Here is a 15,911-nt window from a genome sequence, read left to right on the forward strand (position 1 = left end):
TTCTATAGACTTGTAGATTGTAGTATAGCTACTACATCATTGGAAGCACTGGACATAATGAAACACACCTGCTTATTTTTTATATCGTAGATAAAGAAAGGATAACTTTCCCAAAGAATATTTCCTAAAACTGGGGGTAAGGGGAATGCATTTTGTTTTATTATTTTTTATTCATAGCATTTATTGTTAAATAATGTCAGCTTTATCTGATTTATTATCAAATACTATCTAATCTATCTTAAACACACAGAGACTAAGAAGATTAAAGCTAATATAATCATTGCAGACTTAAAACTTCACTGAAATCTTTAATTATCCAAAACAAGAGGGAATTCTTTAATCACTAAATTAATTTGGTTATATTTCACAACTAGCTCCTGCCCTTACTAATTTCCTCAGTGATTAGAAAACAACAGGCATATTATGGAGGAAATATCAATTAATGCAGTCACACTTTAGGCTTTTGATAGTTTAAAAAGGTATTATCTAAATACTGTAGATTTTTTTTAAACTTATAACAATAGTGAAAAAATATACAAATCAGAAGAAATGTGAGAAGATCTGTCTGTCTCTCTTGGTCTCTCATTTAATAAAAGCAAATATAGGGGCACCTGGGTGGCTCAGTTGGTTAAGCAGCTGCCTTCGGCTCGGGTCATGATTCCAGGGTCCTGGGATCGAGCCCCATGTCGGGCTCCCCTGCTCAGCGGGGAGTCTGCTTCTCCCTCTGCCTCTGCCTCTCCCCCTGCTTGTGCTCTTTCTCTGTCAAATAAAGAAATAAAATCTTTAAAAAAGCAATATATATATAATATCCAGATTAAGGTGTAGAAACTTTCATGATCTATCTGTGCATACAACTAAACATTTACTATTGAAAAAAGATAAAATTTTCCAAATCTTAAATCATTATGACTTCAAATATAAATAGTGTATCTGAACAGAAGTGGTAGAAATAATTTAGAGCTATGTTTCTTTTTACTCTATAAGTATGTTTATTTTTTAATCCAATGCAAAGAATACTAGAAATGTAATACTGTTAATTTTTTTCCTTATATCTTAGAAGTACTACAGTTTAGATGCTCAACTTTGGTGTTTTAAAAATGATGAATTTAATCTTCTGCATATCTTTTCTCACTTCTCCAGCTAAAACACTATAAAGTTTACACATAATACAGTTCTTGAAGAAAGTGCTGATTGGAGATGTAGAGTAAATTTGACTCGGGCTATTTCAAACTCTCCTCTGCCATAGATGCACACTACCAAATTGAAATGATGCATATTATTTATAAATTATTAACGATTTTTAAATATGCTTCACATGACTGGCTTCACTGAGGTGTTACATCCATCCTTGCAAGCTTCATAAGACAGTAGCAGGCTAAAGTTGCACAGTTAACATTAATTCTCATCCAAGAGAGGACAGCCTTAGCAATTACCCTGAAAAAGGTCAGATATCAAATTTCTTTAAGCTGACTTTGATGCCAAATTGAGTCACACTGCAGGCTTGGATATTGTATGACTTCTGCTTTTTCTGTACACTGTGTCATCAATATACGGTGTCATATTTGCTCCACTGATTTATGAGTCCATGATTAAGCATTAATATTCTTCAGAGCATCACATATCATTTGATTCTATAGTTTATTTATATTTATTATTATATGAGCATAAATGAATATCTAAAATCAAACTAGAATTGAATTTATACAAATACTTGTCATTTCATGAATTTTTGGTGTTGCTTAGACTTATTTGGCTGTAAAAATTAATACCATTGTGTGGGGAAATGATGGAAAAAGATTTAAATATGGAATACAATAGTGACGTTCTAGTTTTATCATCAATATTTCAAGTGCTTTAAAGTTCATTGTAAACGTGTTTTTCACACTTAGGGACAGAGATGCAATTCTGAAGTTGACTTAGTATCAGAAAATTCAGGAAATTTTAAATATGGTAAGGGATTATATATTTTAAAATGTATCCTTTATCATATTGACATTTTTATCCTACTTATTTATAAATATTGCCATAAAAATTTTAGTTCTACTAATTTGAATCCATTATCTCATGAATATTATTTACATTAATGGCAATGATAGCTATAAAGTGACCTTTTAGGTAATGGAAAAGTAATGCTATTAGTTCCAAGACTGCAAGTGGTGGCAATGTCATTCTGACTTAATGGATTACAGTTTTATTAAATAATATAGGTTCAGTGGTCCCAGGGTCATTTGATTAGGAAATATTTAATGAAGGCATTAATATTTACTCCTAGCCAACTTCCAGCTGGAGTTTCATGGTGTGAGAGCACCAGGTTAATTGAGTTTTATCACCAAATCTCTAGACCACTTTAGAAATAACTGTAATGCACATTCCCTAAGGTCTGATCTATGAGCAGTGAGAAAATAGAAGAAAAAATGATTAACGCATAACTAGATTCTGCTGACATCTTCAGCATAGAGATTCATTAAAAGTTTGAGAAACTGATGAAGATTTCTCTAACAAAGAATTCTGAGTCACTTTTCCTTCCAAACCCTGGACAGGAAGATGGAGAAAAGATGTGTAGGTCTTAATTTAGCCAATAGAAACATAACAATATATAAGCAATGAGTTTTCTATAGATTCATAATTTCCATTAGTGACCAAAATTTTTTCTTAAGAATTTACTCATTAGAATATACCTGTCAGGAAAATAAAATTGTAACTATCCCCCTTCCATTTGCCACTCTTTTAATTCCTCAAGGTAAAATGAGTATTAAAATTTGGTATTTATTTTTTTAATTTTGTAACCCAATCAAATCTGGAAGGCATAAGCCCAATATTCAATTATGTCCACCAGAGGTAATAAGTGCAGATTATAATAAAAATTATATAGTTATCATTTATTGAGTTCTTACTATGAACCAGGCAAATTTCTAAGTGCTTTATGTGGATTACTTTATTTGATCTCTACAACAACCTATGACGGAAAAAACTGTTGTTATCTCCATTCTAAAGGCAAGGAAACTGAGGCATAGAACTATTCATATTTTGTCCAAAGCCATAGATCTGCTATGAGATAGAGTACATATTTAAATCCAAGCAATCTAACTTGGAGACTATTTTGCAAACAGGTTTACTGACAAAACTGCTCTCATCCAAAATTCTCAATCAATAAAATGAGTGGCCAAGGTGTAGGAGGATGTATACACCAGAGCCAAGAGTAAAGTTTTCATTGCCAGAAATGGAGTCATGATGGCAACAAAGTAAAAAAGTTAGATGTTGGCAAGTATCCTCTCAAGGCACTCTGTTTTTTTTCTTCCCCCCGCCCTTTTTCTTCATTATATGTATCATAGTTCTTATTTTTATACAGTTTTAGAATAATTTTATTTAATGTTCCTCTGCTAATATTTTACCAATTTATAACCCTCTACCAATACTCATATTTACTGTATCCTCAGTTCCTAACACATAATAGAATTTCAATGAAGAGTTATTGGAAAAAAAAAAAATCAATGAATGCTGAATAAGAAAGGAGTGAATTAGGGAGAAAATGATGTTTAAGTTTGCTAAAAGAAACCAAGGGCTTATGTGTAGTAGGAAACCAGTCCAGAGCCCAAACAGAGTGTCACTCAGCAGTTATATTTCACTGAGTCTCTTTGAAATCTGGGGCCCAACCTATGCTTGCCATCATGACTCCATTTAAATGGAGAAGATATTTTTTTTTTCCACAATACCAACATTTAGAAGCTTAGAAGACAAAGAAGAATTAGCAAGGGCGATAAGGAGTAGCTAGTGAAACAGGAATAAAAACATGAGATGGTAGTGTACTGGAATCACATGAGGAAAATGTTTAAAGGAAAAAAAAGAATGGTTAACCATATTGAATGCTGCTCATAGATGAAAACTGATCTTTAGATTTAGCAATGACCTAGTCGTTGTTCACCTGGAAGAGAGTCATTATTGTGGAATATTATAAGCAAGACTGCTTGCAATAGGCTCAAGGGAGAATGGCAGGAAAGGAATTGAACACAGTGACCATTGACAGCTCATTTCAAGAAGTCTTGCTGTAAAGGAAAATCAGTGGGAGGAGTGGTAAGTTTAGATAGCTTTTTTTAAAGGTTAGATCACTTTTTGTATGGTTATGAATTGGTGCTGAAGGAGAAATAGAGGGAGTTTTCTAGAAAGACATCCTTGAGCAGTCAAGATGGGGTGGAATGAGATTCAATGCACCCAAGTGGAGGAGTTGGCTTTTAATAGAGGCACAGACAATTCAGTGAAAGCAAGGTAGCATATATGAATGTACATACAGGTGGGCGTGCATGTGAGGGATCTACTCTTATGATTGCTTCTATTTTCTCAATTAAATAGGAGCACCATAATCAGGAAACCCAAAAAAGTGTGGAGCTTGAGGACAAAAGATAAGATGTAAATTATTCCTTCCAGGGATATTAAATGGACTAGGGAAATGTGGTAGTTTTGCTGGGAAACTTGAAGATCTCACTCGTAGTTAATATCATGAACTGTGACCTTTAGGCATGATTTTCTGTTCTTTTCCAGCTGCACTCAAAAGCACAGCATGTTGATGATTGGATTTAAAGTAGATAGGGAGTTTAGTCTGTGAAAACAAGTGAGGGTAAGGGCCAGTGTGAGTGAAGGTACATTGAAGGAAGTAACTAAAGTAATGAACCACAAACTCTAAACTAGATAGGGAGGTAATTGGGGAAATGAGAGGACTGAAAGGGTATTAAGATCAGTAACTTGTAAATCTTAAAGAGGTTCAGATCCTAGAAAGAGGTGAACAATAAGATGAGATGGGCAGAAATGCAAACACCTGAATTTAAACTTAGTAAGGTGATGCAGTATTTTTCACCCTCAACTGAACCCTGTACGTGTTAAATCAATTCAGTCTCTCTAAGTTGGGGGTTAAACAAAGTCTTATGATGGAAACCTCATTTTCCTATTTATTTATAGTAATGTATCTATTTTCCAGAACTGAGGGTCCCCAGAACTGGGAGTAAAGAGTGGAGAAATTAAAGATGTCAGAAAAGGAGGCTGGATAGTTAGGAGGGCACCAGGTAGAAGAGTTGGAAATGCCCCCAAAAAAGGGACACCTCACTGAATTGATAGTTACCTACGCACAGACCAGGAGACTATTAGATGCCACAGGCTAAGGCCAGGGTCTATATGTCTAATGCAATGGAATTGGCATTGTGGGGGTTCCAGACTCTCTTCCAGAGCTTGGAAAGTCCTCTTCACCTCCTTTTACTTTCACATTCACTGTGCATTTTATGTGGAACAGTAAGGCAGCTTTATTGCTGTGGGAACCCCTTCTCTTCAGGGCCAGCCTTTCCATACTGATCTACAACACTGTCAACTGCTCCGTCATCAACATTGAAGGATTCTTCCCTTCTTTTTAGTAACTTCACACTTTCCTGCTTCTCCTCTTTCCTTTACAGGCTCCACTACCTCTGCTATTCTCTTAAATGCTGGTGCTTCTCGGGGTTCCATTTTCAACACTCTATTCCTCATTTTATGCATTTCTTTGGCAAGCTCATCTATTCTCATAGTTTAATAACCATCTATTTGGTTACCGTTTAATAATCTCTCATTAGCCTGTAACTCCCTTATGTTTACAAAATTTTCTAATCAAAACTCAAGCCCTCTACTTCCCCTAAACTGAATTCATGAGCTTTCAGCTCAAGCACATGCCTTTTCCTCCATCTTTATCCATCTTCTAGTAGCACAGAGTATCCCCAAATTCTTATTTTCCCTTCCTTGCCTCCATTTTAATCAATCAGTAATCTTAATGATTTTATTCCCATCTACCTTATATCACCTCTTCATTCCTGACTAATCTTTGCCTTTATTACAGCTTTAAGCTCTTCATATGTATTTTTTTCTTTTTCTTTTTTCTTGTTCCAAATGACACTGCAGCCAGGGAGATCTTTCTAAAATTTATACTGCTTTCCTTTCAGGGTCCTACCATTTTAGCATGGCATAGTAGGCATTTCATCATTATTCCAGCTTACCTATCCAGACTTACTTCTCCTCTCACCTCTCTCCCTCACACTCTGAGCTCCTGATTATTTTAACTTACCAAGCACACCCTGCTGCCTTTCCTTTCCAGGTATTCATATATTTTCTTCCCTTTCTAGGATATCTTTCCGTCCCCACCCAGAACTTTGCTGAACTAATCACTAATGGTGTTTCAGGACTCAGATTAGATATAATTCAACTGGAAAGCATTTTATGATGGCCCTAGACTAGATAAGAAAAATTCCCACCCATCAGAGGGAGCCCCTAACTCCTTGAATTTACTTTCATATCCCATTGAGTTAAAGTTCTCCTATAATTGCCTTTCCTCGTCACTATATCACAAGCTCCTTGATGCCTGGTGCAATATCTTGTTCACCTTTGTATCCCTAGCATTTAGCCCCTACTGAGTCTCATTACATGTTTGCTGAATACATGAATGAATGAATAAATTGTCAGATTTCTAGTAACAGCTTTGGGTTCACTTTAATTGATGAAAAGGACTCTCCACTGCAACAGATGCAACTTATTATATAACAAATGAGGCCCTGGTGTGGAGCACACAGCCAAATTATCATTTGGCTCATCTCTATTTATACAGATTACTATAAGCCAATTACTGTAGCACTTAGATAATATGTATTTTGTTAATATAAGCAAATAATATATATAATAATCATATATACATATATGATTCACAACCTCAATGATGATCCTTATGAAGGCCTTTGTATTTTTCCACTGATTATCCTTCTCTAGCTTTAAAAACTATAAACCACATTCTCATGCTCCATTTTAATTTTTAACACTAGCATGGTACAGTTCTTTTTTTTTTTCTTTTTATATATGAGCAGGGTAGGCAACTGAAACACAAAGAAACAAACTACACTAAGAAATGAATAGGTTCAGGGGCGCCTGGGTGGCTCAGTCATTAAGCATCTGCCTTCAGCTCAGGTCATGATCCCAGGGTCCTGGGATCGAGCCCGCATTGGGCTCCCTGCTCAGTGGGGAGCCTGCTTCTCCCCCTGCTTGTGTTCCCTCTCTCGCTCTGTCTCTCTCTGTCAAATAAATAAAATCTTTAAAAAAAAAAAAAGAAATGAATAGGTTCAGAGACCACAACTACAAACTAACTTGAAGGAAAACTCATTCTCTTTTCAATTCCTTACACCTCTAGGTGCCAAAACTTGCATTTAATTCCAGGTTTTAAAGGAGATTTTATGTCTATCCATAATCTATTCTCATATAGTTTGCCCAGGAGAGGTTAGCTGTTTTCAGTTAAAATTGATCCACCTTCACCATACTTGTAGTTGAACACAAGGACTAAAGGATATGAATCTCTTAACAGCTCCTGATAGGCTTGGATTACACATATCATACTCAATTTAAATGTGCAGAACATCTGAATTGAACATCTAAAAACATACTTTTTTCTAGTTTCAGATAAATCATATTTGCAGTTTCACAAAACAGAAAATGTTATACTTAATTCAAAGTTTAACACCTACTTAAGTGTTATTTTCAAATCACAGAAATAATTCTTGCATTCAAAAATATCTCTGAGACTGTACAATAATTCTAAATAATTTTCTTTGAGAAAGCTTACTCACAAAGATAAATTATTTTTTTTCAAATTAAGTTAACATCCATTAAATTCAAATGTCAGATGCCCTCAACAAAAATGTGTTATTTTTAAAAATATTTCCAACATCAAGAAATTGTCAAATTCATTTGAGATTTGACATAGAAAAAACCTCCAATTCCTAATTGTTCTTTAGATTTCATAATAATTAGGTTGTATTTTTAAACATTTGATCTACACACTAACCTGACTCTCTCTCCTGGGGACATAAAAGAGTTAACATATTCTCCTTCAGGTACTATATATATCTTTTCTAATGAAAACCTTGAGAATTAAAACAAAATACAGTCAGGACATTTCTGAATAATCATTTAATGTAGGAATTTCATAACAGTGTCTCCACTTAATATTAAGTCATATAAATTATATAACAAAATCTACAAAACAAATTCTGTCCAAAATTGTTTATTTTCCATTGTGAATTTGACTGCTTGTCAAGAATATGGGCATAACTTACAGTCTAGTCAAAATACATACTGCGATTAGATGCATTTCCTACTAAGTGATAAATTTTACTCATGAAGATTCAATCTATAATTAAAGGATGTAACTGAGAATGTGGGTATTTTTTCCTTTTTTTCCCATTTTTTAATAATAAATAAGGAACTGATCTAATGTATGTGAATGGATATTTTAATAAGAAGATAAACAAAAAAAGTTAATTCCCAAATATTCCTGGCAAAGGAAGTAAGACTTGAATTTTCGGATGTCCTTCTTACATTTTTCCCTTTTTTTCTTCTTCGTTCCTCCTTTCTGTTCCTTTCCTTTCTTTTTCTTCTCTTTCCTTTCTTCCTTCATGACTTTTTTCTTTCCCTCTCTCTTGCAGACCCAACATTGAAACTAGCAGAATTTCCAGAAAATATTTTTAAAATATAAAAGTAATGTTTTATTTTATATTATTTTATTTTGCCACTATCTTTGTAGTTTTCATTTGGTTGTTAACAATGTCTTCAGAAAAAATAATTTTCACAGGAAAAAATAAAAGTCTCATCAGAATTCACTTTTTATTATTGTTTTGTTTTTTTTTTTACAGAATATTCTGGAGCTCTTCCTAATTTCCCTACTTCATATGCTGCTTTGCTAAGAATTAAAAAGAGTTCATCTTCATCCCTCTTTGGTTCAAAGATCAGACCGCGATACAGTAATCCTTTATTAGGAACCCTGAGTGTTTCTTCACCAAGTTGGCGAGGAGCAACTCAACATTATTATTCCCCCATCAATCTTTATCATTCCTCAGATGCCTTCAAACAAGATGGTAAGTGTCAAAGGAAAACTGCATCTGTTGAAGTTAAACATGCAACAACCACTTTTTTCAAGACTATTGTGATTGGGGTCAAGGCTATTGCAACAGGGGATGGAGGTTAAAGTCAACTCCCTTAAAACAGAAAGTGGCAGAGTTTTTAAGATCTGGAAAAGTAGAGGACATTGAAGGAGAGGTTGGTCAATGTGATTAGGGCATGTAAGGGTGGAAAAGTTTTTTTTTCTTTCCTTCTAGATTCTTTGGCTGGTCTAATAATTAAATTGGCATAACACAGATTAACAGGAGAAAAACAAATTTAATTTCATACATAGGAAGTGGCCAAAGCAGGAAGCTTTTATATCTTTTAGGCAAGGAAGCAATGGATTTGTGAAGAATCCGCAAGATAAATGGGTTTGGGCTTGAGGTAGTAATTAATGAAGAAGTAACAAGGTTTGTTTATACAGTCTTCTTGGCCCTAAATTCACTATTTCTGGTGGTAAGAATGCCTTCTACCCTCCTGGTACAGAGACAGTGCTTTTACATGGGAGATTGGTTTCCTGCCTTCAGGGGGAAGAAGGAGGGTTGGAGTATCCTTCTTGCATCAGCTGTTTCTTAAGTAACTTCATTTCAAAATAATCAATATACCAAAGTGGCATACTTTCAGGTGGCATATTCTGCTCTCCTTTAGCCATGTGTGTTTATTAACTGGTGCTTATTAAAGTTAGTCTCTTATCCTCCCATAGAGACTGGGAGATAGGGAGCCTTTTTATCGTGATAATTGCATTTCAAAGGAATGGTTGCCAGGTCCTTAAGAAAGTGTGCATTTAGCATTATTTTGAATGGAAAATAAATAATGCAAATTTCCAACACTAAGACATCAGTTAAATTAAGGACTACTGAATAGCTATTAACATTAAGGTTTGAACAACATTTTCTAAATGTTCTCTAATTCTGTTGTTTTTGAATATATCAACAAAATAATACAAGGTTAGTTAACTGTCAGAGAAAAGCACTAACAACTGATTATTACTAGGGTCTGTTCCAGGCTCTTTTGTATAGCTTATCTCAGTAATTCTCTTAACAAATATGTGAAGTGGATATTCTTACTGTCTTCTATGTAAATAGAAACTCAGAAGCAGATAAGCATCTTTAACAAGGTCACACTGCTAATAAGCAGGCAATTTTTATTCATATATCTACTGATTTTAAGTCCAATACACTGGGCTACATTTCAATTATGATTGATGAAGGACTAAACATTCAAGTTGCAAGAACTAAACTATTTGGAAATATCCTAGAAATGTCATACTAGTTTGCTGTGCCAAGCACAGGCAAACTCATGCCTCATGATTATGCCAGTTGTTGCCATGTGAACATCATCTCAAAGAGTTGGCATTTAAATTTTATTTAAGCATAATATTAGCTCCTTAAAAATGTTTTATTTTTTTAATACTATAATTTTAAAATTCCCATAATGCATTCTGTGAAAAGCAATATCAAGAGAATTAGAAGACAAGCCATAGACTGGGGGAAAATATTTGCAAAAGACACATCTGATAAAGGACTATTATCCAAAATTTACAAAGAACTCTTAAAACTCAACATAAAACAATAAACAACCTAATTTTAAAAAATGAGCCAAAGACCTTGACACCTCAATAAAGATACACAGATGTCAAATAATCATATGAAAAAATGGACAACATCACTTGTCATCAAGAAATGAAAATTAAAATGAGATACCAATACATACCTTTTAGAATGGCCAAAATCCAGAACACTAAAAATACCAAATGCTGGAGAACACTCATTGATTGCTGGTAGGAATACAAAATTTTACAGCCACTTTGAAATACAGTTTGGTGGTTTCTTACAAAACTAAACATACTCTTACCAATATGATCCAACAATTGCACTTCTTGGTATTTATCTAAGGGAATTGAAAATTTATGTCTACATAAAAACCTACACACGGATGTTTATACCAGCATTATTCATAATTGCCTAATCTTGGATACAATTAAGATGTCCTTCAGGAGGTGAATGGATAAATAAACTGATACATCTAGACAATGGAATATTATTCAGCACTAAAAAGAAATGAGTGATTAAGCTATGAAAAGACATGGAGGAACCTTAAATGTATATTACCAAGTGAAAGAAGCCAATCTGAAAAGACACATATTGTATGATTCCAACTATTTAATATTCTGGGGGAAAAAATGATGGAGACAGTAAAAAGATGAGTGTCAATGATGGGGGTTGAGAAAGAGATGAATAAGCAGAGCATAGAGGAATTTTAGGATCATTAAAATACTTGGAATATCAAAATGATGGATATAAGTCATTAAAAATTTGTTTAAACCCACAAAATGTACAAAACCAAGAGTGGACACTAATGTAAATGGGGTTTTGAGTGATCACAATGTGTCAAATTATGTTTATCTTTAGTTAAAAAAAAATACCATTCTGGCAAATGATGTTGCTAATAGGGGAAGATATGCATGTGTGGGAGTGAGGTGTTTATGAGAAATCTCTACCTTGCTCTAAGTTGTGTTGTAAATCTAAAATTGCTCTTAAAAAAATAAAGTCTTGGGGAGCCTGGCTGCCTCAGTCAGAAGAGCATGTGACTCTTGATCTTGGGGCCTTGAGTTCTAGCCCCACATTGGGTGTAGAGATTACTAAAAAAATAAGTAAGTAAATAAATAAACAAAGTCTTTTTAAAAAATTCCTATTATACTAACTTCAGTGTCACAGTCATTACACAGAGATGTGTTGGGATTTGTGTTCTTTAGGCATAATTATTTTATGGAACTGCAACAAAATAGAATGTGTTGAGTGGTCAGAACTACAGGATACTCTTATATTTGGTAAATTTGGTACCAACTAGTGTTCTACTCCTTTGTTCTTTTGTTCCAAGTATAAATTAACATAGCTCACAATGATAAATAAAATACAACTAGAAAATATTAATTCACACACATGAAAATGATGAAAACAACAAAAATTGTAACATAAAATGGAGCCCGGCTTAAGACTAATTCAATGTGTCTACTGTAAGTGCCAACATACCAGCTGTAAGCTAGTCCCCATTTTGGGCAATTAACAGTCAAGGAAAAATAAACTCTGGTCATTTAGATATTTTCCAGTGTTTCAAAGATTAAAGTGAAATAGTTATTCAGTAGAAGCATCGCTATTTCTGACACTAAGATCAGATAAATTTTTTGAGAGGTTCCTCATTAAGAGTTTGTTATTTGGTGTAATGACCGTGACCTGAACATTATTCTTATTGTGTACATAACAATGAGTTTTATCAGCTTTAATAAAGGTAGATGAAACCTAATCATCAACCACAAAATGAGAAGTAATTATCTAAAACTGTGCTTCTTAGTCTTTAATGTGCTTACAATCACTTGGCAACCTTGTTAAAATAGATACCCTTTCAATAGACCAGGAGTAAGGCCAGATAATCTGCATTTATAAAAAGCTCCCAGGTGATGTTGATGCTGATGGTTGCTGAAACATGCTTTGAATAGCAAGTCTACAGGCTGGGGATTGTTTCAATATAATCTAAGTTTTTCACTGCTCTAGCTTAATCCATATTTAGAGTATCAGGAAGAATGGAGAGTTTGAGTATTTCCCAAGTAATCCTCCATAGCTATTGTTTTCTCATCCCAGAATTTGATAGATCTTGGGTAGATGTGACTTTGAGTGTGTTCTCTCAATACCCTGACGTATGGCTTTTGTCAGGTAATTCCCTTTAGCCTTCATAGAGAATAAAGTCAGGGTTGACATGCTTTTGTGAAAAATGAGAAAACTAACAAAACCTGAATAGAAAACCATCCCACTCCTGCTCAGAGTACCCCAAGATAAAGTTAAGATTTTTCTGAAAAGTTTAAAAATCTAGTTTGCAGAGAAATTTGGGAAAGCAATTTTACTCTTGTATATAAAACCTGGAAAACAAGGAACTATAAAAGTATGTTCATTGCATTATATGTTTAATAGCAAAAAATTGGAGATAACTCAGATATTCATCAGAAGGGAAATGGACAAATTGCAATTTTTCATGTTTTGAAAAATTAAAATGGTTAAAGTGAATAAACTATATATTTAAGAAACAAAATGGATATACCTCAAAAGATAATGTTTAGTGAACAAGAAAGTTATAGAATACTACATATAATTTATCATATATGTAAAAAGATTAAAAATCAAAATAATATATACTATTTATGGATATGGATATGTGGTACAATTTTAAAACCATGAATGTGAGGTATCAAGTTGACTATAATGCTTATCTGTCAGGACAAAGGGAGAATGAGAGCAAATAAATGGCACCAGGATAGGGAAGGTAGATGACCTCAACTTTGTGATATTTTATTTCTTAAAATAAAAAATCTGAAACATATGATGAAGCTTGTACTAGGTAAAATCTAAAATGGTTCACAATGATTCTCACCTCCTGGTATTTATAGTGCAATCCTTTCTCTTCAACTGTGGGCCAAAGCTAGTAATCTGCTTCTGGAGAATAGATTATGGCAAAAGTAATGAAATAGGACTTCCAACATTAGGTTATGTAAAACTGTCTTCCATCTAACTTCCATTCCAAAGAAGAACGCATAATCAGGATCTGAATAAACAAAGTTCAATGGACTATAGCAATTAGCTGCCTAAAGAATACCAACCTGTTGAGATGATCATAAAATAATGCAGAGAATTAAAATAGATGAATCTGCTTGGAGGAGCAAGATGGCGGAGGAGTAGGAGACCTAAATTTTTTCTGGTCTGAGGAATTCAGCTAGATAGGGATCCAACCATTCTGAACACCTACAAACTCAACAGGAGATTGAAGATAAGAATAGCAGCAACTCTCTGAACAGAACAGCGACCACTTTCTGGAAGGTAGGATGTGCAGAGAAGTGAATCCAAGGTGATATTCGGGAAGATAGACGCAGGGGAGGGGGCCTCCATCAGCTGCTACTGGCAAGTGATAGAGCAGCAGAGCACAAAATTGGAACTTTTAGAAGTCGGCTCTGCTGAAGGACATCGCTCCAGTGGCTAAGAGGGGGGTGGAACACTCGCTGGGACAGAGTGGTCTCAGGACCCTCGGGGTCACAGGAAGACCGGGGTGTCTGAGTGCAGCAGAGCTCCCAGGTATCAGAGCAAGGAAGCTGGCTGCAGAGAGGGAGCCAAGGAGTGGACTCTCAGCTCGGGGTTGCCACAGACTGTGATCCGCATTGCAGTCGGGTCACTACTCTTCCAGCAGGGACCCAACAAGCAGCAGATCCGGGGAGACTCACCTTCCTCCCCAGGGAGGAGTGGCGCAGGAGTGCACCACAGGAATCTACTGGTTTGGAGACTCCACACGGGGTCGTGTGCCAGAGATAGAAATGCTCAGTCACAGGCTGGGTGAGCATGGAGTGCTGCCAGAGACCAGGGAGATGGGAGTGATTGCTTTTCTCTGGGGGTGCATGGAGGAATGGGGCCCTAAATTGTCAGCTCCTCCAGGGCAGAGATTGGGAGTCTGCCATTTTCACTCTCGTCCTTCAAAGCTGTACAGAAAGCTTGCAGGGAACAAAAGCTACCAAGAGCAAACTTGAGCTGCTTATTTAGCCCCGCCCCCAGCAGGGGCGGGGCAATTCCGCCTCCAAGAAAGACATTTGGATACCACGGCAACAGGCCCCTCCCCCAGAAGATCAGCGAAAAGAGCCCACCAAGACCAAGTTTACCAATCAATGAGAACGGCAGAACTCCAGCACTAGAGGAATACAGCACATAGAATTCATGGCTTTTTTCCCATGACTCTTTAGTCTTTCAAAGTTAATTTTTTTAATTTTCTTTTTTTTTTCTGAATTTTTCTTTTTCCCTTTTTCAGCCAACATCTTATTAATCCCTTTTTTACAAAATCTTTTTTATTCTACATTTTTATAGTCATATTCTATCCCTTCATAGTAGTTAACCTTATTTTTGGCATATATATATAAGATGTTCTCTCTTTAAAATTTTGGGATACAGTTTCTTCTAACAGACCAAAATATACCCTAAATCTCTAGTGTATGGCTTTGTTCTAGTTTCATGCCTGATCACATTCTCCCCTCCATTTTTTTTTAATTCCTCTTCTTTCTTGTTTTCAACCAACTTCCTCTCTTATCAGTTCCTTTTATAAAATCTTTTATAAATTTCATCTTTACAGTCATATTCCATCCCTTCATCATATCAACCCTAAAATTAGATTTTAAACCAAAGACTGTAATAAGAGATGAGGAAGGAAACTATATCCTACTTAAAGGGTCTATCCAACAAGAAGATCTAACAATTGTAAATATCTATGCCCCTAACATGGGAGCAGCCACTTATATAAGCCAAGTAATAATAAAAGCAAAGAAACACATCGACAATAATACAATAATAGTGGGGGACTTTAACACACCCCTCACTGAAATGGACACAGCATCTAAGCAAAAGATCAACAAGGAAATAAAGACTTTAAATGACACACTGGACCAAATGGACTTCACAGATATATTCAGAACACTCCACCCCAAAGCAACAGAATACACATTCTTCTCTAGTGCTCATGGAATATTCTCCAGAATCGATCACATCCTAGGTCATAAATCAGGTCTCAACCGGTACCAAAAGATTGGGATCATTCCCTGCCTATTTTCAGACCACAATGCTTTGAAACCAGAACTCAATCACAAGAGGAAAGTCAGAAAGAACTCAAATACATGGAGGCTAAAGAGCATCCTACTAAAGAATGAATGGGTCAACCAGGAAATTAAAGAATAATTAAAACAATTCATGGAAACCAATGAAAATGAAAACACAACTGTTCAAAATCTTTGCGATGCAGCAAAGGCAGTCCTAAGAGGAAAGTATATAGCAATACAAGCCTTTCTCCAGAAACAAGAAAGGTCTCAAGTACACAACCTAACCCTACACCTAAGGAGCTGGAGAAAGAACAGCAAATAAAGCCTAAACCCAGCAGGAGAAGAGAAATCATAAAGATCAGAG

At 35.2% G+C, this 15,911-nt stretch overlaps 1 protein-coding gene across 7 annotated transcripts in view; it reads left to right on the top strand.

The window, feature by feature from the left end:
* CNTN5 (contactin 5) overlaps positions 1–15,911 on the top strand; it is a 1,075,732-nt gene that overhangs the window by 618,796 nt on the left and 441,025 nt on the right. For all 7 annotated transcript variants that reach the window (XM_081799059.1, XM_081799056.1, XM_081799055.1 and 4 more), the window contains one exon: positions 8,685–8,906. In XM_081799059.1, the coding sequence (XP_081655185.1) occupies positions 8,685–8,906 (222 nt within the window). The remainder of the gene's footprint in view (positions 1–8,684; positions 8,907–15,911) is intronic.

Source organism: Leptonychotes weddellii, chromosome 11, assembly GCF_054177405.1.
Source record: "Leptonychotes weddellii isolate Sample4059 chromosome 11, ASM5417740v2, whole genome shotgun sequence".
NCBI lineage: Eukaryota > Metazoa > Chordata > Mammalia > Carnivora > Phocidae > Leptonychotes > Leptonychotes weddellii.